Below are 24,802 nucleotides of genomic sequence, written 5' to 3' on the forward strand. Positions count from 1 at the left end.
TCCTAAAAGGGCTCTCACACACACACACACACACACACAGATGTACTACTGGAATAAAATCAAAGTACCAATCTGAAATTCTAATAGTTGAGAAAATAAAAGAACCACTGAAATAATACAGCTTTGGGAAACTAATAGGACAATCATAAAATCAAATACTTAAAAAAATACAGATAGATCATTAAATCAAATACTTAAAGAATAATATAGATAGGTAGATGGATAGATAGGTAGAAAGAAGGCAAACAAATATGTAATTCTGAGAAAAGAATTAGAACCTTGTAGAAAATGAGAACTTAACACCATTTATATATATTTTTCAAGTTGCAGCTGTTGCTAATCAGTTATTTCATATTTCATATTTTAGTGGAAATTAAGAAGGCTGTGTCCAGATACTTGCTGAATCTCAAAGAATTTTCAGTTCACTAATAAATTAATGTAAAATGCACTTAAGAAGAAGAACCAATTCTACTATAGATAGTTGATTCTGGAATGCACTATTCTTTTCACATTTTAGCATTTCTTAAATCAGAATGTTTTAAAATCTCTAAAGTTGAGATGAATTAAAATCAGTGACATTTTAGATTCATTGAGGTACAGATTTGGAAATTATCGGAAATATATTCACCTGGGGTATAACAAAAATGACGTCCTAGTGTAGGGAATAACGTAATCTGCTATGTAATGTAGAGCCACCGGGTACAGAGGGTGACTGTGGACTGGATCCCATCGAAGATGCAGTAATGAACATGGCTAAGAATTTAGGCTTTGGAGTCAGGCTGGTTCTATCATTTGTTAACTTCTTAACTGTCTGAATCTCATTTTACTTACTGCAAAGTGGGGGGTAATTATAGTAACTACCTTAGAGGATTTTTGTGAGAATTAAATGGGTTAATATTTACAATGCTGGGTGCAAAGTAAATGTTTATTAAATTATAGTAGCAACAAGTCTTATGTAGCAACTACTGTTGTCCGAGTTATGAGAACACTTTTCAGCTAACAAATATTTATAATGTCATCTTAATTTGGTCTCTGAGTTTAGTTTTAAATTTTTGTATTTTTCAAAAAGTCTATCATTATTTCACAAATATCATAACTGTACTAGCATTTATTGTTCATTCTGTATTAGTAGAAAACCTTAGTTTGTAGTGTAATTTGTTGAAATTTTGAATGTTACTTTAATTTCACCTTTACAGCATGAGGCGGCCAAAGTTTTACAAGATGCCATCCATGAATTTTCCGGGACATCTGAAGAGTTGCGTGTCACTATTGCTAACGCAGACCTAGCTCTGGCCCAGGGAGATGTGGAGCGGGCTTTAAGCATGCTTCAGAATGTTACATCTGAGCAGCCTTATTTCATAGAGACCAAAGAAAAAATGGCAGATATATATCTGAAGCACAGAAAAGAGAAGATGTTATATATCACTTGTTACAGGTAAATGGTTCTTTCAACCCATTATATTTTGACAACATTTATCTCCTAAAATTAATCCCCAAATTTCTTTCTTTTAACTGCTTTTCAGATACTTTATAGATCCCTTCCTTAATGTGTTCTTGCTTCCTTCTACTACCGCCAGACACAGTCACTCTAACCAAGTTACTCATGCTCCCTAAAATGTAAATCATGGTAATTATGATTTATTCCAACCTGTGGCTTACTTTAGTTTCTCAGCTCTCCTCTCTCATCAGATGTTATTTTTGGACTTTGAAAGAGCTACAATTACATGTATTCTAATAGCTTAAAAGCATTATGTAATGTAACAATTTAGGGGCTATATAGTCACATTCAACACTCAGTATCATAGTTATAGCAGAAGAAAATTATGGCTTAGTATATACCACACTAAGGCATGGATTACAGAAATGGCAAGGGTTTAAAAAGTGTCATACACTGACACCCTTAGGAGTTACTGGGATACACAAAACACACACACACATGAGACATGGGTGCACACATGCACACACAGGTTGCTCTTACACTTCTCCCCAAACAAAAAGATAAAGATACAAGCACACACTCCATGTGAGAGAAAATTAATGTTTTTATCCTTGAGAATAGTAAAATGCTGATGAATTAAGTCATATTGGTTCATCTATATTTTGTAAATATCAAAGCCCAGAAAGCTGCTCAGATTCTTTGTAGGTACTGAGTGATTCAAAGAAACTGAGCAACACCCCCTGTATAGATGGATGGACTGGAGTTTCCTAGATTATATTTTCTATGATGTTTCTAAAATATCAGCACTATCATCTCTAATGATATGACAATTTTTTTTTTCACTCTTCACACCTTTTATTTTATTATTATTTTTTAACATCTTTATTGGAGTATAATTGCTTTACATTGTTGTGTTAGTTTCTGCTGTATAACAAAGTGAATCAGCTATACATATACTTATATCCCCATATCCCCCCCCTCTTGCGTCCCCCTCCCTCCCACCCTCCCTATCCCACCCCTCTAGGTGGTCACAAAGCACCGAGCTGATCTCCCTGTGCTATGCGGCTGCTTCCCACTAGCTAGCTGTTTTACATTTGGTAGTGTATATATGTATGACAGTATTTTAAAATAGGGTTGATGTGTTTGGATGCACTATAGTATAGTAGCTAAAAGCATAGGTTTTTTTTTTTTCAAGTAGATCTGACACATTAGCTATAGTAAACTCGGCATTATCTATATAATTGTAATTTCTTTTCTGAGTTTTTGGACCAATTAAGTGAGATATTGTACATTAAAGACTTAGCATCACATTATTTGAGCAACCGTGGTATTTTGACCTTTAGCAGTTTACATTTTGCAGGTGAAAAATAAGCAGCAAATGTTGAAGTAGAATATTTTATATTTTTTAAGGTAACTCGTTGGATATGACTTATGCCATGAGTATCAGAGCTCAAGATGCATAGGAGGATGATAAGTGTTTGTCATATTTTGGAACTTCATTCCCACATCATATATTTCTGGATAATGAGAGCTTATATGTTTACTATCTCTCTGTATACTTTTACCTGCATTTCAGGAAATAGAAAAATTTAATGAAAAAAATTGTTGACTTAGCATAAACAATCTGAGTGTGGGTATGGCTGGGGTTTTTAAACAATATTACACTGCTGGATATGAAGAAGGCACTCTGAAGGCTATTAGTTCATTGAAAAAATAAGCTTATCTTTAATTAGTTTAGAAGAAGAAATTTGTATTCAATATACTAAGTAGAGTTCGTCTGATTTCCAGAGAAATTGCTGAAAGGATGCCCAGCCCTCGTTCTTTTATTCTCCTTGGTGATGCATACATGAATATTCAAGAGGTAAAGTTTCTGATACTACTGAACTTAGATTTAAGAACAAAACAAAAAACAAAAATTCTTCTTTGTGATTAGTGTAACATTCTATTGAAAGGAATTTGGGTTTTTTTCTTCCAGTTTTATTGAGATACAGTTGACATGCAGCACTGTGTAAGTTTAAGGTATAGCATAACTATAGTTTTTGATTTAACTTAAATACATCATGCAATGATTATCACAGTAAGTTCAGTGAATATCCATCATCTTATATAGCTCAAAATTAAAGAAATAGAAAAAAATATTTTTCCCTTGTAATGAGAACTCTCAGGATTTACTTTCAGCAGCTTTCACGTATAACGTACAGCAGTGTTAATTTTCATGTTGTACATTACATCCCTAATACTTACTTATCTTGTAACTGGAAGCTTGTACCTTTTAACCACCTTCATCCAAATCCCCTCCCCTCATTTTAATAACGTTTACTTAATAGTCAAAGATCCAGTCATCACAATAAAAAGGGAGACAACCATTACAATTAAAAAGTTACAGTTATTTTTCAAATTGAGATCCAGTTATTCAGCACTATCATTTGAAATAGAGATGATACCAGAAGTAAGGTGAGTCACCTTTAAACAAAAGGATGAAAAGAGCAACTGGCTAAGGTGGTGTTTTCTTCAAAGGGAAGCAATCCTCTGACCTCTGGTTCTGGCTTTTATAATGATGCCAGATGAAAAGCTGTCAAGAAGCTGTCTCTAGTTCTCATATGACTATTTATGAGGACATGGACCTAAGTAACATGGGTGGGATTATACTAGTGAGTTACACCTGCACTAGTGATTATCACCTCTCTGAAATTATTAAGGTTTCTGGACTTAGTATGTGCTTTATTAGTAAGTATTCCAAATGTAGACCTTAATTATAGAAGTGTTGCCATTTAATGGGAGCCAGCTAAGCTGTTATTTTATTGCTTCATTTTTTATCTGCCAACATTAGCCTGAAGAAGCCATAGTAGCATATGAGCAAGCATTAAATCAGAACCCAAAGGATGGAACATTGGCAAGCAAAATTGGGAAAGCTCTTGTCAAAACTCACAACTACTCAAAGGTAAATACTTTATATTTTGAAATGTATCTGTTTTAACAAATCTGCAAACCCTGCTCTGTGAAAGATCTTCAGCAAGCACTGTTTGTATCTTAACGGTTGGAAACTCCAAATTTGTCTTTACAAACTGGAATTTGTGTTGAAGACTTTCTCAGTGTCTCAGATTCTTCTCTGCTGCATTTTGCAAAGACTTTTTGGACCCTAAAGTTTACTTCAGGTTTCACCTTACAGCAAAATTCTGCCATGAAATAAATTATGATAAACTTAATGTTGTTACATCTCTTTTATCATATGACAAAGCATAATAGATGTCCTTTCTGTTGAACCAGTTTTGGTAAGCCATGTACTTTGAGGGTTTTTTTTGTTTTTTTGTTTTTCATTTTTGTTCATTTTGTAGTAAGGATAGTAGATTTTCCTTTAGTTATATTCTTGCCCTATTCCTGGTAACTGTTGAACATATATACAACAGCTAGCAAAGTATTTGCATTCACTAACTTTTGGAATAAAACTGGAAAAAATTTTAACAAAGTACTTTGCTTTAGTTACTTGTAAGAAATGCTAGTTGTCTTGTGTAATATTGGATTCTGTAAGAAAAATGGCACACTTAATCAATAGTGCAAGTCCATGCATAAGCTGCTTTTAGGTTACTTCCAGTTGCTTTAAGTCGTAATGTGTGCAGGATCTATGCTTGAATGCCATTCTCATTGCCTTTTTTTTCCCTAACTGAAATGGATTTTGTTTAGGCAATCACTTACTATGAAGCTGCTCTGAAAAATGGACAACAAAATTATCTTTTCTATGACTTGGCTGAGCTCTTATTAAAATTGAAATGGTATGACAAAGCAGAAAAAGTTCTTCAACATGCACTAGCTCATGAACCTGGTATGAAAATCTTTCTTATTTGAAAAAGTATACCTAATATATCTGATTCTTTTTATTTTTATGTTAGTATTTGTATTTTTAGTATATGTGAAGTTGGTTCTTTCATTTGTCAGAATGTCACTCTACTAAAATATTTTAAAAATCTTAAAACAGATTTGTGAAACAGTTTGTGTTATAGAAAACTACTTTCCAAAGTGACATAAAGGAAGTTTCCTTTAGTTTTTTTTTTAATTTAATTTTTATTTTGTATTAGAGTATAGTTGATTTACAATGTTATATTAGTTTCAGGTGTACAGCAAAGTGATTCAGTTATACATATATATATGTATACATTCTTTTCCCATATGGGTTATTGCAGATTACTGAGTGGTGTTCCCTGTGCTATACAATAGGTCCTTGTTGATTATCTATTTTATATATAGTAGTGTGTATTTGTCGATCCCAAACTCCTAATTTATCCCTCCCTCCCACCTTTCCCCTTTCATAACCATAAGTTTGTTGTCAGACTCTGTGAGTCTGTTTCTGTTTTGTAAATAAGTTCATTTGTATCATTTTTTTAGATTCCATATGTAAGTAATATTATGATATTTGTCTTTCTCTGATTTACTTCACTTTATATGATAATCTCTAGGTCCATCCATGTTGCTGCAAATGGCATTATTTCATTCTTTTTAATGGCTGAGTAATCTTCCATTGTACATACGTACCACATCTTCTTTATCCACTCCTCTGTCGATGAACACTTAGGCTGCTTCCATGTCCTGGCTATTGTAAATAGTGCTGCAGTGAACGTTGGGGTACATGTATCTTTTTGAATTATGGTTTCCTCTGGATATATGCCCAGGAGTGGGATTGCTGGATCATATGGTAGCTCTATTTTTACTTTTTTAAGGGACCTCTATACTGTTCTCCATAGTGGCTGTACCAATTCACATTACCACCAACAATGTAGGAGGGTTCCCTTTTCTCCATGTCCTCTCCAGCATTTATTGTTTGTAGATTTTTTAATGATGGCCCTTCTGACCAGTGTGAGGTGATACCTCATTGTAGTTTTGATTTGCATTTCTCTCATTATTAGCGATGTTGAGCATCTTTTCATGTGCTTTTTTGGCCATCTGTATGTCTTCTTTGGAGAAATGTCTGTTTAGATCTTCTGCCCATTTTTTGATTGGGTTGTTTATGTTTTTGATATTGAGGTTCATCAGCTGTTTGTATATTTTGGTGATGAATCCCTTGTCAGTCACTTCATTTGCAAATATTTTCTCCCATTCTGAAGTGGGTTGTCTTTTCATTTTGTTTATGGTTTCCTTTGCTTTGCAAAAGCTTTTAAGTTTAATTAGGTCCCATTTGTTTATTTTTGTTTTTATTTTCATTACTCTATGAGGTGGATTGAAAAAATCCAGCAATGGATGTTGCTGCAATTTATGTCATAGAGTGTTCTGCCTATGTTTTCCTCTAAGAGTTTTATAGTATCCGGTCTTAGGTTTAGGTCTTTAATCCATTTTGAGTTTGTTTTTGTGTATGGTGTTAGAGAATGTTCTAATTTCATTCTTTTTCATGTAGCTGTCTAGTTTTCCCAGCACCACTTATTGAAGAGACTGTCTTTTCTCCATTGTATATCCTTGCCTCCTTTATCATAGATTAATTGACCAGGGGTGTGTGGGTTTGTTTCTGGGCTTTCTATCCTGTTCCATTGATCTATATTTCTGTTTTTGTGCCACTACCATAGTGTTTTGGTTACTGTAGCTTTGTTGGAAGTTTCCTATAAATTGTAACTACAACTGGTGTTTAAACAAGTAAACATTTTTATAATCCTTTTTAAAAGTTGTTTTTTTTTTTAAAAATTCAGCATTATTAAAGAGTATAATGTACAAGTCTCCAGTTTCTCCTGTGCATTCTACTTGCCCTGTTCTCAGACCTCCCTAGAGGTAACCATTTTTGTGTTTTAGTGTATATTTTATATATATTTATGTAACTGTCTAAGTGTAATATGCATATTGTTCTTTTCAAAATGCATCATTCTTCCTATTCAGCAATTTTTTTCACATACAATATGTTGCAGATATAGTTTGATGTCAGTACACCCATATTATTCTATCTAATGGACTCACAATAGTTTATAACTCTGTAAGCTATTTAACTTTTCCCCAATTAGTTTGTCTTCCAGTCTTTTGATGTTATAAACCATGTTAAAATGAATATCCTTGTATCTCATTCTTTGGTATACACTTGCTTATATTTCTTAAGAGCAAGATACTACGTTAAAGGGTATGTGCACTTAAAATGTAATTGGATACTATCAAATTGCCTTCTGACAAGTTCATACAAATTTACTTTTTAAAGATCTGTACTTTTTAATAAAATCTAGTGCTTGTTCATTGCGAAAATTTGAAGATTACAGAAGTGAATGAAAGTTGTGTCCCTCTCCCACTCTCCAGAGAAAACCACCTCCTGCTCAATCTCCCTGCCCCTATCTCTCACACACTGTTACATAACACTTTTTTCTACCAAAAAGGAGTCATATTATACCTGTAGGTCTGCAGTATGCATTTTTCATTTAATAGCCTCTCTTCATTTTGGCAAATATAGCGCTTTTAAATTTTTTAACATAGATAGCGTATTTTACTGTATGTCAATATCATAATTTATTTGATGAGTCCCCTATCGATAGACATTTAGATAGAAGAAAACATTACTGAGATAGAATCCTTGTTTATATAGCACTATGTACTTCCTAGAATTGAATCTTGTTCCATTGTTTTTTCTTAAGGGTAAAAATGTCCCAACATTATGTAGTATTAATTATAGAGAAAACAAACTTTTAATTTACATTTCTTTGATGATTGGTAAGGTTAGGTATTATATCTATAGATTGTATTTTCACTAGGAACTTTTCATTCATATCCTTTTTCTTAATCCTTTACCTGTTATTCATTAATCTTTTACCTGTTATTCATGTTGCAGATATTTTCTCCCAGGCTGTCCTTTCTTTATCAAATTACTTTATCATTTCATTGGTCAAGTAGAATATTTAATTATCATATATAATACCTACCAGTCTTTTCTCTTTTTGACTTTTGAATTTCTTGTCATGCTCAGAAAAAGCTTCCCTAATCCTAACATTAAAAAAAGTTTTCTTATATTTTTCTGGGGTTTTTGTAATTTTAATTTGTATAATGGAGAATTTTAATTTTTATAATGGAGCACTTTAATTCACATACAATTTTTACTATATAGTTTCCCAAATGGATAGCCAATTATATCTCAGTGTCATTTATTGAAATGCCTCCTTTATCATATAATAAACATTTTTATACATATCACTCTGATTCTGGCAATTTTTGTTTTGAGTTCCTTCCTTCTCCTCCCCTCCCCATTTTTATTTTTGCCAATACCATGTTTTCTGTGCTTTTAAAATATGTTTGGATACATAGATAAGGCAAGCCAACTCTAAATTTTCTAATGTCTAAAATGGTCTTTTAATTTAGCTTTGAAGTTGATGCTTAAATTCTCCTAATTTGAATGCATTTATTAATTCCATAAAAATACTTGCACGAGTCTTGTCAGACCTTGCTTGAAACACTACAGATGGCCTAAATGTGGATATGCATTTTTTAAAAGGTTGTAGAGGAGGAGAGATTCAAGTAGTATGTTTTACTTATATGGGCATAAGTATATTACATTTATGCAGTGTAAATGCTTTCATTTAATAATTTGCTGAGCACATCCAATGGTGTACTTAGATGCCTTCATGTGCATTTCATTATATGTTATTAATGCTCACATTAGTTTTTGAGGCAAATAAAATTATCTACATTTTAAAATTAGCATCTAATACTCAGTTTTCTTGAGTTATTCAGGTTCACCTAGCTGATATAGTAGCCCCAGGGTTCTAAGAAACATCTTAAACTTAGCATGTTTGAAAGTGAATTCCTTATCTGCCTCCCCCATCTGTTTATGTGCAGCCTTCTCTATCTCAATAACTTCATCCTTCTTTGTAGTTTTGACGAACCAAAATCCTTGCCTTCACCCTTGTGCTTGTGCATAGGAAATCCTCTTGGTTCTGCCTTCTAGATACATTCAGAATTCTCCTGTGTCTCATTATTTCCACTGTTGTCACCCTGTCCTAGCTACATCGTCTCTTAGGTGGATTAAAGCAGTAGCCTACACTGGCCTCCCTGTTACCCAATCCTCAACCCCACAGCCGGACACAGTCTTTCCCAACCCAGCAGCACTATTGGACCTTTTAAACAACCAAAGTTCAATCACACCTGCTCAAGCTCCCCCTTGTCTCCCATTTTCTCTGAGTTAACCAGTCTTACAGTGGCTTACATGGCCTTCACACGTGCATGCTGTTGCTCCTCTGACCTCTCCTTCCAACCTGCTCTCACCATGGTCACGGCTTCCCTGTTCCTTGTACCACCTTAGAGCTTTTCTCACCTGTAAAATAGCAATAACAAAACCTGCTTCTCAGGTTGAGATTTTGAATAAATAATGATGTATGTACACCACTTCAAACAGAATATGGCTCAGGCCATGCTGTCGATAAATGGTAGAAGAAACATCTTTTTGTTAATTATCTAGGGTTCTTTTATTACTCTTAGATTACAAAATAATAATACCAAATATTTAAATAGCACTTGCCATGTACAAGACTTTAATTGCTTTGCATATATTAGCTTATTTAATAATTTACTAACTTTTTAAATTTTACAACAATCTTATGAGATAGGTACTATTATTTCCCCAATTTTACAGATGACAGGGAGGCACAGAATGGATAATTACCTTGTTCAACTAGTACCTTGTTAACTAGAAAGTGATAAAGCCTAGATTTGAAACCAGACAGGTTGGCATCAAAGTCAGTGTTTATTATGTATATATGTATGTATATATATGTATACTTTATTAAGTTCTGTTATTTAAAAATAAATAGCAGTTATCTTCTTAATTGCATGTACCAACTACCCTATCTTGTTTTTAAATGACTTCAATAAACAGAAGTGCTTATACACTTAAGAATGGAAATTGAGGACTTTCCTAGTGGTGCAGTGGTTAAGAATCCACCTGCCAACGCCGGGTACACAGGTTCGATCCCTGGTCTGGGAAGATCCCACATTCTGAGGAGCAACTAAGCCCATGCGCCACAACTACTGAGCCTGTGTGCCCTAGAGCCCGTGTGTCGCAACTACTGAGCCCCACACGCCGCAACTACTGAGGCCTGTGTGCTCTAGAGCCCACACGCCTAGAGTCCGTGCTCCTCAACAAGAGAAGCCACCACAATGAGGAACCCATGCACCGCAACAAAGAGTAGCCCCTGCTCACCACAACTAGAGAAAGCCCATGCGCAGCAACAGAGACAGATAAACAAACAAATTAATTAATTAATTAAATCTTTAAAAAAAAAGAAGAATGGAATTTGAAACTCTTCTCTGTGTTGTTGTAGTGTTATCTCTTGTATGTCTAAGAAAAGCCTCCAGTTCTTTAACTTTTCTTCCAGCCAGTTTTTATCCTAAATCTTTTTTTTTTTTCCAATTTGGCCATTCTTCAGTTAACTTACTGAACCTTTTTAAACTTTATTCACTATTTTTCAGGATCAAGTATAAAAACTTGTAGAAAAATGTAAAGATTTATTTTAAATGAATTATTATTTTTTCCCATTGTATTTTATTCTTTCATAGTAAATGAACTGTCAGCTCTCATGGAGGATGGACGTTCTCAAGTTCTTCTAGCAAAAGTTTATAGTAAAGTGGACAGACCTGGTGATGCAGTTACTTCATTACAACAGGTAAACAAATGCCTTTGTTTGTGGGGGGTTAAGGGTGGGTGATGGTCTCAGAAAGAAATATGCCACACGTAAAAGGAAGACAATCTTTTGGCCCAACTGTCATAGAAAATAAGTCAAACAGAAATAATGATTGAATGCCAGTGGATTGTACTGTTTAAATATATTGTTGCTAAATATTATAACAATTAGGAAACGTTGATATTTTTAATCCTGTTTTATAGCTGAGGGAGCTTGGTTTAATAACTTGTGTGAAGTCACATGACTAGTGTCATAGGCAGGAGTTGAACTCATTTTTTTCTTCCACTTATTTATATCTTCTTTAATTTCCTTTAATGTTTTGTGATTTTCAATGTAGAGGTTTTGTACACATTTCCTTAGATGTATTCCTAAGTGGCTAATGTGTTTTGATGATTTTTCGATTTCTAGTTTGCTAACAATTTTGTGTAATGCACTCTGCATCTATCAAAATGGTCATGTGGCTTTTCTCCAATTTTTTTTTTCTGTTTATTGATTGATTTTTGAAAGTTAAACCATCCTTATAGTACCGAAATAAATGTCACTGTTGTGATTTTTTAAAAGACATTGCTAGAATTTAAAGATAGTTCCTAATATTTTGTTCAAGGTTTGTGCGTATATGTTCATTAGAAAGATTGGTCTCTAAGACATGCTATTTCTTTAATGTTTGGAACAATTCAGTATTAGCACCTTTGAGACCTTGAGGTTTCTTTGACAGAAGATTTATTAATAGATTCAATATCTAGATTTCATCACACAAAATGTGTGTGTGTGTTTTTCAGGCAATGTCCAATAATATTTTTTTGTTCAAGTTGTGAATGAATTGAGCTCACACTGTTAGATTTCTGTGACCCCCATGTAAGCTTATGATTTCATTAAGATATGTAATCTTCAACAATGTAATATCTTACCCTTAATTGTTGGTATGTTTTATCCCTGTTTTCTGAATTACATGATAAAGGAATGGCACCTAACCTGAGGTTAGCTACCATTAGCTAAAAGGAGAGTGTAATTTTCATAAATTTAGGCTTTCAAAACATTTTAGAAGTGAATTTGGCATATTTCATTCCATTATGAATATCATTAGTCTCAGTGACTGGTTGCATGAGCTTCTGTGTTCTATGAGCAGACACATTGAATAACACTAAAAAAAAAGGACAAACTGTGGTTAGACAATGCCAACAAACCAAAATCAAATTCATTTTAAGTCTATATGTTATATAGCACAGGAATTTTTCACCTTTCATAAAATTTGAAGAGCTATAACGTTCTTTCCAACTATAATATTCTTTGCATTCTGATCTCTGAAAAAGTAAATCTTTTTGAGGTACAATACAAACAATTTGAATTTGAATATAGAATTACAGTACAATTCAAATAGAAACGTATAAGTGTAATCAAAGTTGTTTTTTTTTTTTTTTTTTAAAATATGGAACACTTCACGAATTTGCGTGTCATCCTTGCACAGGGGCCATGCTAATCTTCTCTGTATCGTTCCAATTTTAGTATATGTGCTGCCGAAGCGAGCACTAATCAAAGTTTTTGATATTTTAAATTCATTTATTCAGCAACCATTTATTGAGCTTAATTCTCCACATTATGGAACTTGGGAGTTCCATCATAATATTTTTGCATAGTTGCTAAACATATGAAATATGAAATATGTTTCGGACTTCCGAAATAACTCCACATTTCTTCATCCCTCTCTGTCAGCTTTTAGCCCTATCCATTATTATCTTTTAGCCCAGACTCCTCCTAACTGATCCCCATCCTCTTATTGAACAGTAGAGGTGAAAATCATGGGATCCATCTTCAAATATGTTCACCATGATAGGAGCTCGAAATTTTTGTTGAATGGCTGAAAGGAAATCATAGATTATTTTAATTGTTTAATTGCAGGAACAGTTAAAGGAAAAATCACTTTTTAGTATATGCATTATCTTTTCTGTGAAAATAAAATCTAAACTAGAAATAAAAAACCTATGTGCCATAAAACACTAACAATTTTAGGACATTATAACTTTATATAGTTTTAATTAATATGTACAAATTATACTTGTTTTTGCTTCCTTCACTTAACATTCATTTGTACGGATTTTTCCAGTATAGCTCCATCTTCGTCATATAAAAAGTAATGTGATATTCTGATTTTATTGGTATATTTTGCTTTGATGAGGTCTTCGGTAAGATATACAATAAGGCTGTTGAAATAAAAAGGGAAAATTAAGAATTCTTTGAAATAAGATGTTTATATATATACTTTCTTCTACCCAAGGGTTTGATGGAATTTAGAAGAATATTATAATAAAGGAAGGGGGAGGGAAAAGTAATGGTGTTGACAGATCAGGGTTAATATGGTTATTGTAAAAGATCATTAAATTTATTTCTGATAAAACCAAGGAAAAGTATAGGGAATGGTATCAATTCTTCAGAAAATTTTATTCTGTGTGAAAATGTTTTTTAATGATTATTATATATACTTAGAGAAATTGAGTATTGTTTTATGATGTCTTTAATAAAAAATGAAAAACACTTTTGCTCAAGATCCACCCCCCCCCCCCAATTATTTACCTTTAAGAAAATTGCAAGGTATCACAAAACCTAACTTATAAAGGTTTTTCTCTAGGAAGTTAAGCTCATGAGGTCCACCTATTTGACATTTAGAGATTTAGTTGATGCAGAGATAAAACACACACTGTCTAGAGAAAGAAGTGCATATCTTTTAACCTAGTGCAACCATATAATTTATCATTCAAGCCAGAATACTTTTGAGAAAGAAAGAAGAATTAAAAATTAAGCTGGCACAACAGGTATAAAAGGGTACTGTCCCTATTTAGACCAGTTGTTTCAGAGTTCTTTGTGAGTGTGTGTGCGCGCACATAAGCAAAACCGTGCACACTGGTACATGCATAATATAAAACATCAAATACACAAACGTGCGCATACCTCTATACTTATAAACACACATTAATATAACCAAAATTAAAATTTCATGAAACAGTGTTAACCTTTACCACATGCTATATATACAGTATTTTTTAATCCTTTCTCTTTCATTTCCAAAAGAATGCTTATCATGATGCCCTAAAATATTATGACCTGTGGTTCCAAAACATAATCAGCTTTAGACCATCTTCATCAAATACCAGTTGTCAACCAACGTTTTGACAGGAGTCCCCAGAAGGGCTCGCAGTGTGTAACGTAATGTGTGGCAGATGGTGGGCATTTATTGTTCATTAAATGAATGCATGAATGCATGAGTGAGTGATTAGCTCAAAGCTAAAGTTTATTGTAAAGGCCTAACACCTAGGAGTTCTCTGTCACTTGTTAAAGGAAGGTCTCGATGTTTCAGAAACCAGACTTGTGGGCGGGAAGGCTGATACTCTTCCAATTTAGCAAATTACTCTACATTCTTAGTCTGAGGAAGGCCCCTACCTCCTTAGGAGTGTCTATGCATAGTGTGGGACCAGGTATATACACCATCAATTGGTTAGGCATTTCCTTATCATCAGACATTTGGGTTGCTTCCAGATTTGTTTTTGTTTTGTTGTTGTTATTTTGTTTTTACAACAGGTCATTTTTTTTTTTAATAACAAATAACATGTGTCCTTTTTTCCTTCTAAGTGGTGTCCTTAATACCTTCCCAAGAATGAAACAGCTAAGTTCAATAGCCTGTTAATTTTAGGGAGTTAGTATGTTTCACGAGGGTGCTCCCCAGAAAGACTGGACTGATTTATATGCCATTGACAATATGTGGATGTACTTACTCCCTGAAACATGCCAATATTTGATTCAATAACTTTTAGATACTATTTTATTAATTTAATAAACATTTACAATTTTCATTTTTTTAATTACAGCATGTAGACATCTTTTCTAAATATTTGTTTTATGGTTGCATTTCCTCCTTAGTGAGTTTCCTGTGCATATTCTTATAACAGTGGGAAAAGATTCAGTACTTTTATAGCATTTTAGTTGCAAAGATAAGTGCATGCTGGCTTATTTGCAAACAAGTACATTTTTAAAACCTCAGTTAAGACATTTTCTTTGGATCAGGCTTTGTTAGGTTGAGGGCCATTAATGCTTAAATAAATCTGTAAAATTATGCTACATGTGAGTTACTGAGAATTGTTTAATTTCTTTTTCACTTCTTTTTAAAATTCCTTTTTATCCTTATATTTTTCTAGGCTCGAGAGTTACAAGCTCGGGTACTAAAACGTGTTCAGATGGAACAGCCAGATGCAGTTCCTGCACAGAAACATTTAGCAGCTGAAATTTGTGCAGAGATTGCAAAACATTCTGTTGCTCAGCGAGACTATGAAAAAGCAATTAAGTTTTATAGAGAGGCTCTTGTTCATTGTGAAACAGATAATAAGGTCAGTACTTTTATCAAATTTTAAGCACCTTATATTCCAGATGTCATCTAATTTCCCCAAATGTAAACTTCTTAACAGCTTATTTATAAAGATTTGAAAAGAAATGTAATAAAAATGCAAGTTAAAATGTTAATATTGGTTTCAGAAATACTTCAAAATACATGATGCCTTAAATTAATAATGTTAGTCTAAAATTATTATGAAGTGATATAAAGTAAATCTGTAAGCTCTTTTTACATTCATCTGTGTTTTAATAATTACTTTAAAACAATTCTCAATTTCAAATATCTGAATCTAGAGGATTCAATTCAGTTTACTAAACAGCTGTTGTATTTTAATTGCTGATTGGTGCTGGATATACAAAAGCGACTAGATTCAATCTCTTAACTTCAAATGGCACAGCGTGAGAATAAATGTAAAGATAATATTAGTGTAGAAATCTTATATACATGGCCAGTTTAATTTTTTTTTAATTTTATTTTAATTATATTGGAGTATATAGTTGATTTACAATATTGTATTAGTTTCAGGTATACAGCAAAGTGATTCAGTTATACATATACATATATTCATTCTTGATCAGATTCTTTTCTCATATAGGTTATCACAGAATGTTGAGTAGAGTTCCCTGTGCTATACAGTAGGTCCTTGTTGGTTACCTATCTTATATATCGTAGTGGGTGTATGTTAATCCCAGACTCCTGACTTATCTCTCTCCCCCACGTTTCCCCTTTGGTAACCATAAGTTTGTTTTCAATATCTGTGAGTCTATTTCTGTTTTGTAAATAAGTTCATTTGTATCATTTTTTTAAAAATTAGAGTCCACATGTGAGTGATATCATCTGATATTTGTTTTTCTCTTTCTGACTTACTTCACTTAGTATGATAATCTCTAGGTCCATCCATGCTGCTGCAAATGGGATTATTTCATTATTTTAATAGCTGAGTAATACTCCATTGTGTATATGTACCACATCTTCTTTATCCATTCTTCTGTCAATGGACATTTAGGTTGCTTCCATGTCTTGGCTATTGTAAACAGTGCTGCAGTGAACAGTGAGATGCATGTATCATTTCGAATTACAGTTTTCTCTGGATATACGCCCAGGAATGTGATTGCTGGATCGTACAATAGTTCTATTTGTAGTTTTTTTCTAAGGAAACTCCATACTGTTCTCCATAGTGGTTGTACCAATTTACATTCCCACAAACAGTGTAGGAGGGTTCCCTTTTCTCCACACCCTTTCCCACATTTGTTTCTGTTTGTAGACTTTTTGATGATGGCCATTCTGACCAGTTTGAGGTGATAGCTCGTTGTGGTTTTGATTTGCGTTTCTCTAATGATTAGTGACGTTGAGCATCTTCTCATGTGCTTTTTGGCCGTCTGTATGTTTTCTTTGGAGAAATGTCTGTTTAGATCTTTTGCCCATTTTTTGGTCCGGTTGTTTGCTTTTTTAACGTTGAGCTGCGTGAGCTGTTTGCAAATTTTGGAGGTTAATTCCTTGTCAGTCGCATTGTTTGCAAATATTTTCTCCCATTCTGTGGGTTGTCTTTTTATTTATGGTTTCCTTTGCTGTGCAGATGCTTTTAAGTTTAATTCGGTCCCATCTGTTTTTGGTTTTTTTTTTTCCATTACTCTAGGAGGTGGATCCAAAAAGATATTGCTGCAATCTATGTCAGAGAGTGTTCTGCCTATGTTTTCCTCTAAGAGTTTTATAGTGTCTGGACTTACATGTAGGTCTGTGATCCATTTTGAGTTTATTTTTGTGTATGGTGTTAGAGAATGTTGTAATTTCATTCATTTACATGTAGCTGTCCAGTTTTCCCAGCACAGTTTATTGAAGAGACTGTCTTTTCTCCATTGCATAATCTTGACTCCTTTGTTGTAGATTAATTGACCATAGGGACGTGGGTTTATTTCTGGGCATTCTGTCCTGTTCCATTGATCTATATTTCTGTTTTTGTGCCAGTAGCATACTGTTTTGATGACTGTAGCTTTGTAGAATAGTCTGAAGTCAGGGAACCTGATTGCTCCAGCTCCATTTTTCTTTCTGAAGATTGCTTTGGCTATTCGGGGTCTTTTGTGTCTTTGTACAAATTTAAAATTTTTTGTTCTAGGTCTGTGAAAAATGCCATTGGTAATCTGCTAGGGATTGCAGTGAATCTGTCGATTGCCTTGGGGAGTATAGTCATTGGGACAATATTAATTCTTCCAATCCAAGAACATGTTATATCTTTCCATCTGTTTGTGTCACCGTTGATTTCTTTCACTGGTGTCTTATAGTTTTCAGAATTACAGGTCTTTTGCCTCCTTAGGTAGGTTTATTTCTAGGTATTTTATTCTTTTTGATCTGATGGTAAATGGGATTGTTTCTTTAATTTCTCTTTCTGGTCTTTCGTTGTTAGTGTTTAGGAATGCAAGAGATTTCTGTGTGTTAAATTTTGTATCCTGAAACTTTACTGATTTCATTGATGGACTCTAGTAGTTTTCTGGTAGCATCTTAAGGATTTTCTATGTGTAGTATCATCATGTCATCTGGAAACAGTGACAGTTTTACTCCTTCTTTGCCAATTTGGATTCCTTTTATTTCTTTTTCTTCTCTGATTGCCATGGCTAGGACTTCCAAAACTATGTTGAATAAGAGTGGCAAGAGGGGACATCCTTGTCTTGTTCCTGATCTTAGAGGAAATGCTTTCAGCTTTTCACCGTTGAGTATGATGTTAGCTGTAGGCCTGCCATATATGGCCTATATTATGTTGAGGTATGTTCCCTCTATTCCTACTTTCTGGAGAGTTTTTATCATAAATCGGTGTTGAATTTTGTCAAGAGCTTTTTCTGCATCTATTGAGATGATGATATGGTTTTTATTCAGTTTGTTGATATGGTATATCACACTGATTGATTGGCAGATACTGAAGAATCCTTGCATCCCTGGGATAAATCCCACTTGATCATGGTGTATGATCCTTTTAATGTATTGTTGGATTTGGTTTGCTAGTATTTTGTTGAGTGTTTTTGCGTCTGTGTTCATCAGTAATATTGGCCTGTAGTTTTCTTTTCTTCTGGTATCTCTGTCTGGTTTTGGTATCAGGATGATGGTGGCCTCATAAAATGAGTTTGGGAGTGTTCCTTCCTCTGCAGTATTTTGGAATACTTTTGGAAGGATAGGTATTAACTCTTCTCTAAATGTTTGGTAGAATTTACCTGTGAAGCCATCTTCACAGGTGTTGCACTTTTGTTTGTTGGAAGTTTTTTTATCCCAATTTGAGTACTTGTGATTGGTCTGTTCATATTTGCAATTTCTTCCTGATTCAGTATTGGGAGATTGTATCTTTCTAAGAATTTGTCATTTCTTCCAGGTTGTCCATTTTGTTGGCATATAGTTGCTTGTAGTGTCTCTTATGATCCTTTGTATTTCTGTGGTGTCCATTGTAACTTCTCCTTTTTCATTTCTAATTTTATTGATTTTTGCCCTCTCCCTTTTTTTCTTGATAAGTCTGGCTAAAGGTTTATCAATTTTGTTTATCTTTTCAGAGAACTAGCTTTTAGTTTCATTGATCTTTTCTATTGTTATTTTAGTCTCTATTTCATTTATTTCTGCTCTGATCTTTATGACTTCTTTCCTTCTACTAATTTTGGGTTTTCTTTGTTCTTCTTTCTCTAGTTGCTTTAGGTGTAAGGTTAGGTTGTTGATTTGAGAGTTGTCTTGTTTCCTGAGGTAGGATTGTATTTCTGTAAACTTCTCTTAGAACTGCTTTTTCTGCGTCCCATATGTTTTGGATCGTCATGTTTTCATTGTCATTTGTCTCTAGGTATTTTTTGATTTCCTCTTTGATTTCTTCAGTGATCCACTGGTTGTCACGGCCAGTTTTATAAACTAAAATGTTATTACTCTCAGGTCTTGATAGATGATCAACATTTTAAAACAATTGTCTAGTAAATGGCTAAATATTCAAATAAGTGATGTAGAACACAAGACAGCCATGTTCTAGAATTTAAAGTTTAAGATTGGACATTTTGAAATAATACAACTCTTTCAGATGTAAGGCAAAGATAATCTTTATTAAGTCATAACCAAACAGGTACCTTGTTCAGTGGTGACTAAAGTAACTGGAATCATAGTTGTAAATCTGGAGCATATCTGCTTCAAGCTTTTTATTTTACAAATGAGGAAACAGGTTTAGAGAGGTAAACGGCCCCATCATGGAGAAGCTTGGACTAGAATCGTAGCTCCTAATTTAAGACCAGTGTTCTTTTCACAATGCTTTGTGTCCCTCTACTTTCCAGGTGAGGCACAGCCTGTTTTTCCTTTTTTTTTTTTTCCAGTATAAGAGAAACTAGAGATGAGCAAACCTATAGTTTTCCTGCTTATCATGCTTGGCATTTTTATTGCAATAACTTTCGGTCAAATAAAGTTTCATCTGTGCCTAGACATTTTCCTATTTCACTTTTTATTCCAAACATTTTCTGACTAATCTTGCCCTTCTTCTCTGTAGATAATGCTGGAGCTGGCACGATTATACCTGGCACAAGATGACCCTGACGCCTGCCTGCGGCACTGTGCTCTGCTTCTCCAGAGTGACCAGGACAATGAAGCTGCCACCATGGTTAGTCCAGGACACTTCACTGCTGTAAAGGCAGTTGTGTTTTATATTTATTCCATGGAGCAGTTTTAAATTTTACCTGATAAAACTAATAGTAGATAAGATGCCTGGCTCATGTTGGCTTTTGGAAGAAATAACACTTTTAACATTATTAGTATATTTTTCCGATAAACACCAAGACTCTCTTTATTTTATAAGAATGGTGAACCTAGGTCAGGCTTTTGCTTGCCCTCTTGGGCCTAGTTAATTTTTCTTTATGCTTGGTCAGGAGGAGTTCATGTGGTAAAGTTCTAATTTGCTAAAGACTAATTGTTAACAGTTTCAGTGGCACTTTCTGAGTTACAGAAAAAAGTCTTCATGTATCATTTTAAAGTGTGTGTTTATTAAATAGAGTTTTGCTTTTCTTTCTCATTTTTACCTGGGTTGACGTTTTTGGTAGCTTTTCAAACAGCTACATAGATGACAGTTTGTGAGGTTCATTTAATAATTTTACAAATGAGTCACTATAACTAAAAAGAAATATAAGACCTCTCCCTTTTAAAACACATAATAAGAAAATCTCAGTAGGTCTTGCTCATTTTAAATTCCTTTGAAATACTTAAGGTTTCAGAATGTTCTGGGTTTTTTTTTTTAAATCTTCTCGTTATTTTAGCCAAGTGAGACACAGAGAGTGTGCAGTTCCCTTCAAGTTTCTGTTTTTAGAATAACTACTTGAAACATATTTTATGCTGAAAATACAGTTTTTGCAAACAGAGAAATGTTTCACATCCTTGATTATCTTCTGTTATACTGATCTCAGTGCTAATCTGCTTAAGGTGTACTTGAATTTTAAATGGCTCCGTTTTATAAAACTTTGCCCTCCTCATGTTTCTCATATGTGTTTTCATAGCAATCAATCTTGATAGGAATACTGTGCTTTGTAAAATATATGGCACTATTTTTAGAACCAACTTTTACCTTTATAGATGATGGCAGATCTCATGTTCAGAAAACAGGACTACGAACCAGCCGTGTTTCATTTACAACAGCTTTTAGAACGAAAACCAGGTAAATATCCACTGATTATACCTTCTAATGCAGTCAACTCCCTTTCTCTTCTTTTTGGCTGTTATGCTGCTTATTCCACACCTGCCCTTGAGCAGCTGAAATGGTTATAAGGAAAATGACTGGTCATTAAAGTGACTGGTCTCACTTTAGATTATGACCAGAGACCCCAGATGGGCCCTCAGATTCTGCCTGGCAGTCCTACTGTACTTCTCTAATGAATTCACTCACTCCATCCACCTTTTACACTTTCTCCTCTCCTCAAACCTCTGACACCCTTTCCCCTTTCCTTGTCCTCAGCTAGAAACCCTGCCTCCTACCTCACCGAGAAAACGTGAGCACCTGGAAGAGAACGTCTCCCTCTTCCTGTCTCCAAGGCTGCCTGCTCCCCAGCCATTGTCCTCCCCAGGTCTGCCACCCCACCTGCAGCAGCTGCTCCCTGTGGGCACTGGACGCCTCCCCTCCCCTCCTGAAGGGCTTTACTTCTGCTGTTCTGTCTCTCCTGTACCATCATTTTCGTCCCAGTCAGCACATAAATATGCTGTGACACCTGCCCGCTTTAAAGACATTAGTAAATAAAATCCAGCTCTTAAGTCTCCAGTTACTCTCCCCTTCCAATTACAGCTCCATTTTCCACTGTAGCAGATTTCCGCTGAAGGATTTCTGTCTGCTGTCTTCACTGTCTCCTCCACTCCTGCACTCCAGGGAGGCTGCTTCTGCAGGGTGGCCAGTGCCCTCCGTGCTGCCAGACCCAGGTCTGATTCTCAGTTCTCTGCTTTCTGGGCCTGACATTGTACTTAGCACGGCTTACCGCCCCCTTCATGAAAGACGTCCTTGCCTTGTCTTCTGGGATGCTGGGCTTACCTGGTGTTTTCCCAGCTGACCTCTCTGTTTCACCCTCCTTTGTTAGATCTGTCTTCTCTTTATGACCTTTAAATGTCAGAATGTTCTAGACATCAGTTCTCAAACATTTTCCCCTTTAATACCTTCACCACTCTAGGTGACTTCATCCAGGCCCCCGGCTTTACGTCCTGTGTCCAGTCCCGACTCATCTACACCACTGCCTGTTTGCATTGCCACTCAGCTGCCTAGGAGGCTCTCCAGCTTAACATGTCCAAAATACAACACTGGATCTTTTCCTTCCCTCCAGATCTACTCCTTCTCTTTTTCTCATTTCAGTAAATGGCATTACCATTTATCCATTTACTCCAGTCCCAAACCTTCTAGTTACCTTTGTCTCATCTTTTTTCTCATATACCACATCCAGTCTGTCAGCAAATTCCTGTTAGCTCTACCTTCAAAATATGTCTAGAATCCCATCACTTTTACCACCTCTACTGCTGCCACCCTGCTCATTTCTCACACAGATTACTGCAGTATTCTCATAACTCACCTCTGTTTCTACTCCTTGCCTCCAAATAGTTTAGAAATGCTTTCAGCTGAAAGTAGCAGATACCCTCCCCTCCCCATACTCTAGTGGCCTAAATAATTATGGCTTTTATTTTTCTCTTATGTTAAAGAAATTTAAAAGTAGATTGTGCCGGGAATGGCCCAGAGGTACCACGGTATCATCAGGAAGTCTGAGTCCTTCTGTCGTTTTCTTCTACCATCATTAGCCAAACTTGCCTTTTAAGTATCACATCCAAGATGACCGCTGCAGCTCTAGGCATTGATGTTCCTGGATGGCCAAGGTGGAGGTGGGCCAAAGGGCATACCTCCTCAGTGAGTCATCTTTTTTTTCTTTAAAAAAAACGCCCTTTCTAGAAGCACCTCTGTAGCTGCAAAACAGAGTGGGAAATGTCATCTTCTAGCTGAACACAGCGCCACGTAGAATAAAATCAGAACTCTGATAGTGAAGAAGGAAGAGATAGTAGATATTAGGTAACCAACAGCCCAGGCAGGTTAGTTCCTTGAGACTCTCCAGCTGCTGTTCCCTCTTCTTGGAGTATGTTCTGCTTTATTCCACTCAGAACTTTGCTCTCATGCTGCCTCTTCCTGAGGGTGCCCTTCCCCAGCCATCCTATGTCAATAACACCTCATTGCCCTCCATCCTCTTATCCTGGTCTTGGTTCTTTGTTTTATATTGCATTTGTAAAACAGAGCAAAACAAAAATTGTAAATAATAGATCATAAGCATCAAGTGGCCAGGAGCTGTGTCTTCACTGCTATGAAGATTTAGAACAGTTTTACAGATTTACTGTTCTAAATCTGGCTGAGTATAAATATTGGATGAATAGAAGAGTGGGAGGAGAAGAGGAAAGAAGGGAGGTGGGGGAAAAGGGGAAAGGAAGGGAATGTATGTTACTTATATGTCAAAGTACTGGCTGAGAAGAGTTTGCGATCTCAGAGGAAGTCCTTGAGCTGTCTTTCAGTTCTTCCAACCCCTATGCCTTGTCTCAGGATGATGCCATGGGCAGTCAGAGCTGCCTGGGTGGGGCAGCGTGCACACAGAGGTGGGCATGCCTCAAGGAGGGCAGCTCAGAGAACCAGATACACTCGACTTGTTCCCTGTACTCATGCTGTCACTTGCTGAAGGTTTGAATTTATAGAACAATCCCTTCTGCTTACAAATAAAACATTCCTAATTCCTAGTTAGGGCAAAGATTTGAAGGGAAGAATCTTGTTCTTATGGTGATGTCAACACTTTTAATTTCTTATTATTTTTATCATCTTTTAAGATTGTCTCCCACCTTTGGACTTCCTCAGGTTATGTCGTTTCTCACACTGTCTGCTGCAGCTCATATTCAGATGTTATTTGAAAGAGTGCTCTTAATTACTTTAACTTCTTGCCTTTTCTGCTTACTCCAAGTCTAAAATATGGGCCATCCTCCCACTTCATTTGCCCAAACCTTACTCATACTTTCTTCAGGCCTAAGTTGTCTTCCTGCCATGGCTTCTCTCTTGGCTTCTATACTCTGTTTTGTCTTTTTTTCCTTCTCTGAACTACTGTTTAAGGTAATACACGTAATATTTTCATTCTGACTATCTCAAGCTGTTCCCATACTGCAGCATTTCCCTCTGAGTCAGTGATCCAACCTGGTTTCTTTAAAAAACAGACCTCTTTCCTTGTGAATATGTTTAAGCCATTGGTGGCAACAGTGCCCTCACATGTAAGATTTGAAGAAGCCCCTCATCTGTCACGTGAATTTTGTATCACCCAGGTTACTTGGCCCCAGCACTTTTTCCAAATACATAATAGTGGTGCTTTGGACTGTCTACTTAAAAACAAATATAAAGTGAATTATTTATTTATAAATTCAGTAGAACGACCTAGTACTCCAGAACTACCAAACAACATACAACCACCAGCATCAGGTATATTTCCAGGCACATAGATGGTGCAAAGTAATTGTTTACTGGTTGAATGGCTCAATGAATGACTGTGAAATACCAGGTTGTTTAAAAATACAAAGTTTTAAGTAAATTTTTATGGTCTATGTGATATTTTGTTTTTAATCTTGCATTCTATGCTTTATTCCTAATAGGATTTTATAAACTTATCCACTAGTCAATTTTTTCAGAACTATTCTAAAATCTGTGCATCTGTACTTACTTTGTCATGTGTTATAGATCATTCTCAGTAGCACATCTTATACTTTAAGGCTGTGTTTGAGCTTACTTCAGAAATGTACTGTCTAATTTGACTTAACCTAGCTAGTAGAAAATTCTCCATGTAGATCTAATTACTGCTCTCTTGACAGATTACAAACCTTTTC

The 24,802-nt window shown here is 35.1% G+C and overlaps 1 protein-coding gene and 1 non-coding gene across 3 annotated transcripts in view; one reads left to right on the forward strand and one right to left on the reverse strand.

The window, feature by feature from the left end:
* The window catches only part of TTC21B (tetratricopeptide repeat domain 21B), an 85,567-nt gene that overhangs the window by 31,614 nt on the left and 29,151 nt on the right, over positions 1 to 24,802 (forward strand). For both annotated transcript variants that reach the window (XM_068544960.1, XM_068544961.1), the window contains 8 exons: positions 1,197 to 1,435; positions 3,227 to 3,299; positions 4,269 to 4,379; positions 5,120 to 5,258; positions 10,940 to 11,046; positions 15,249 to 15,437; positions 19,935 to 20,045; positions 21,008 to 21,089. In XM_068544960.1, the coding sequence (XP_068401061.1) occupies positions 1,197 to 1,435; positions 3,227 to 3,299; positions 4,269 to 4,379; positions 5,120 to 5,258; positions 10,940 to 11,046; positions 15,249 to 15,437; positions 19,935 to 20,045; positions 21,008 to 21,089 (1,051 nt within the window). The remainder of the gene's footprint in view (positions 1 to 1,196; positions 1,436 to 3,226; positions 3,300 to 4,268; positions 4,380 to 5,119; positions 5,259 to 10,939; positions 11,047 to 15,248; positions 15,438 to 19,934; positions 20,046 to 21,007; positions 21,090 to 24,802) is intronic.
* LOC137765558 (U6 spliceosomal RNA) lies at positions 12,485 to 12,591 on the reverse strand. The gene has a single exon (XR_011074205.1). It is a non-coding gene; the product is annotated as a U6 spliceosomal RNA (small nuclear RNA).

This window comes from Eschrichtius robustus, chromosome 5 (genome assembly GCF_028021215.1).
Source record: "Eschrichtius robustus isolate mEscRob2 chromosome 5, mEscRob2.pri, whole genome shotgun sequence".
NCBI classification, from domain to species: domain Eukaryota; kingdom Metazoa; phylum Chordata; class Mammalia; order Artiodactyla; family Eschrichtiidae; genus Eschrichtius; species Eschrichtius robustus.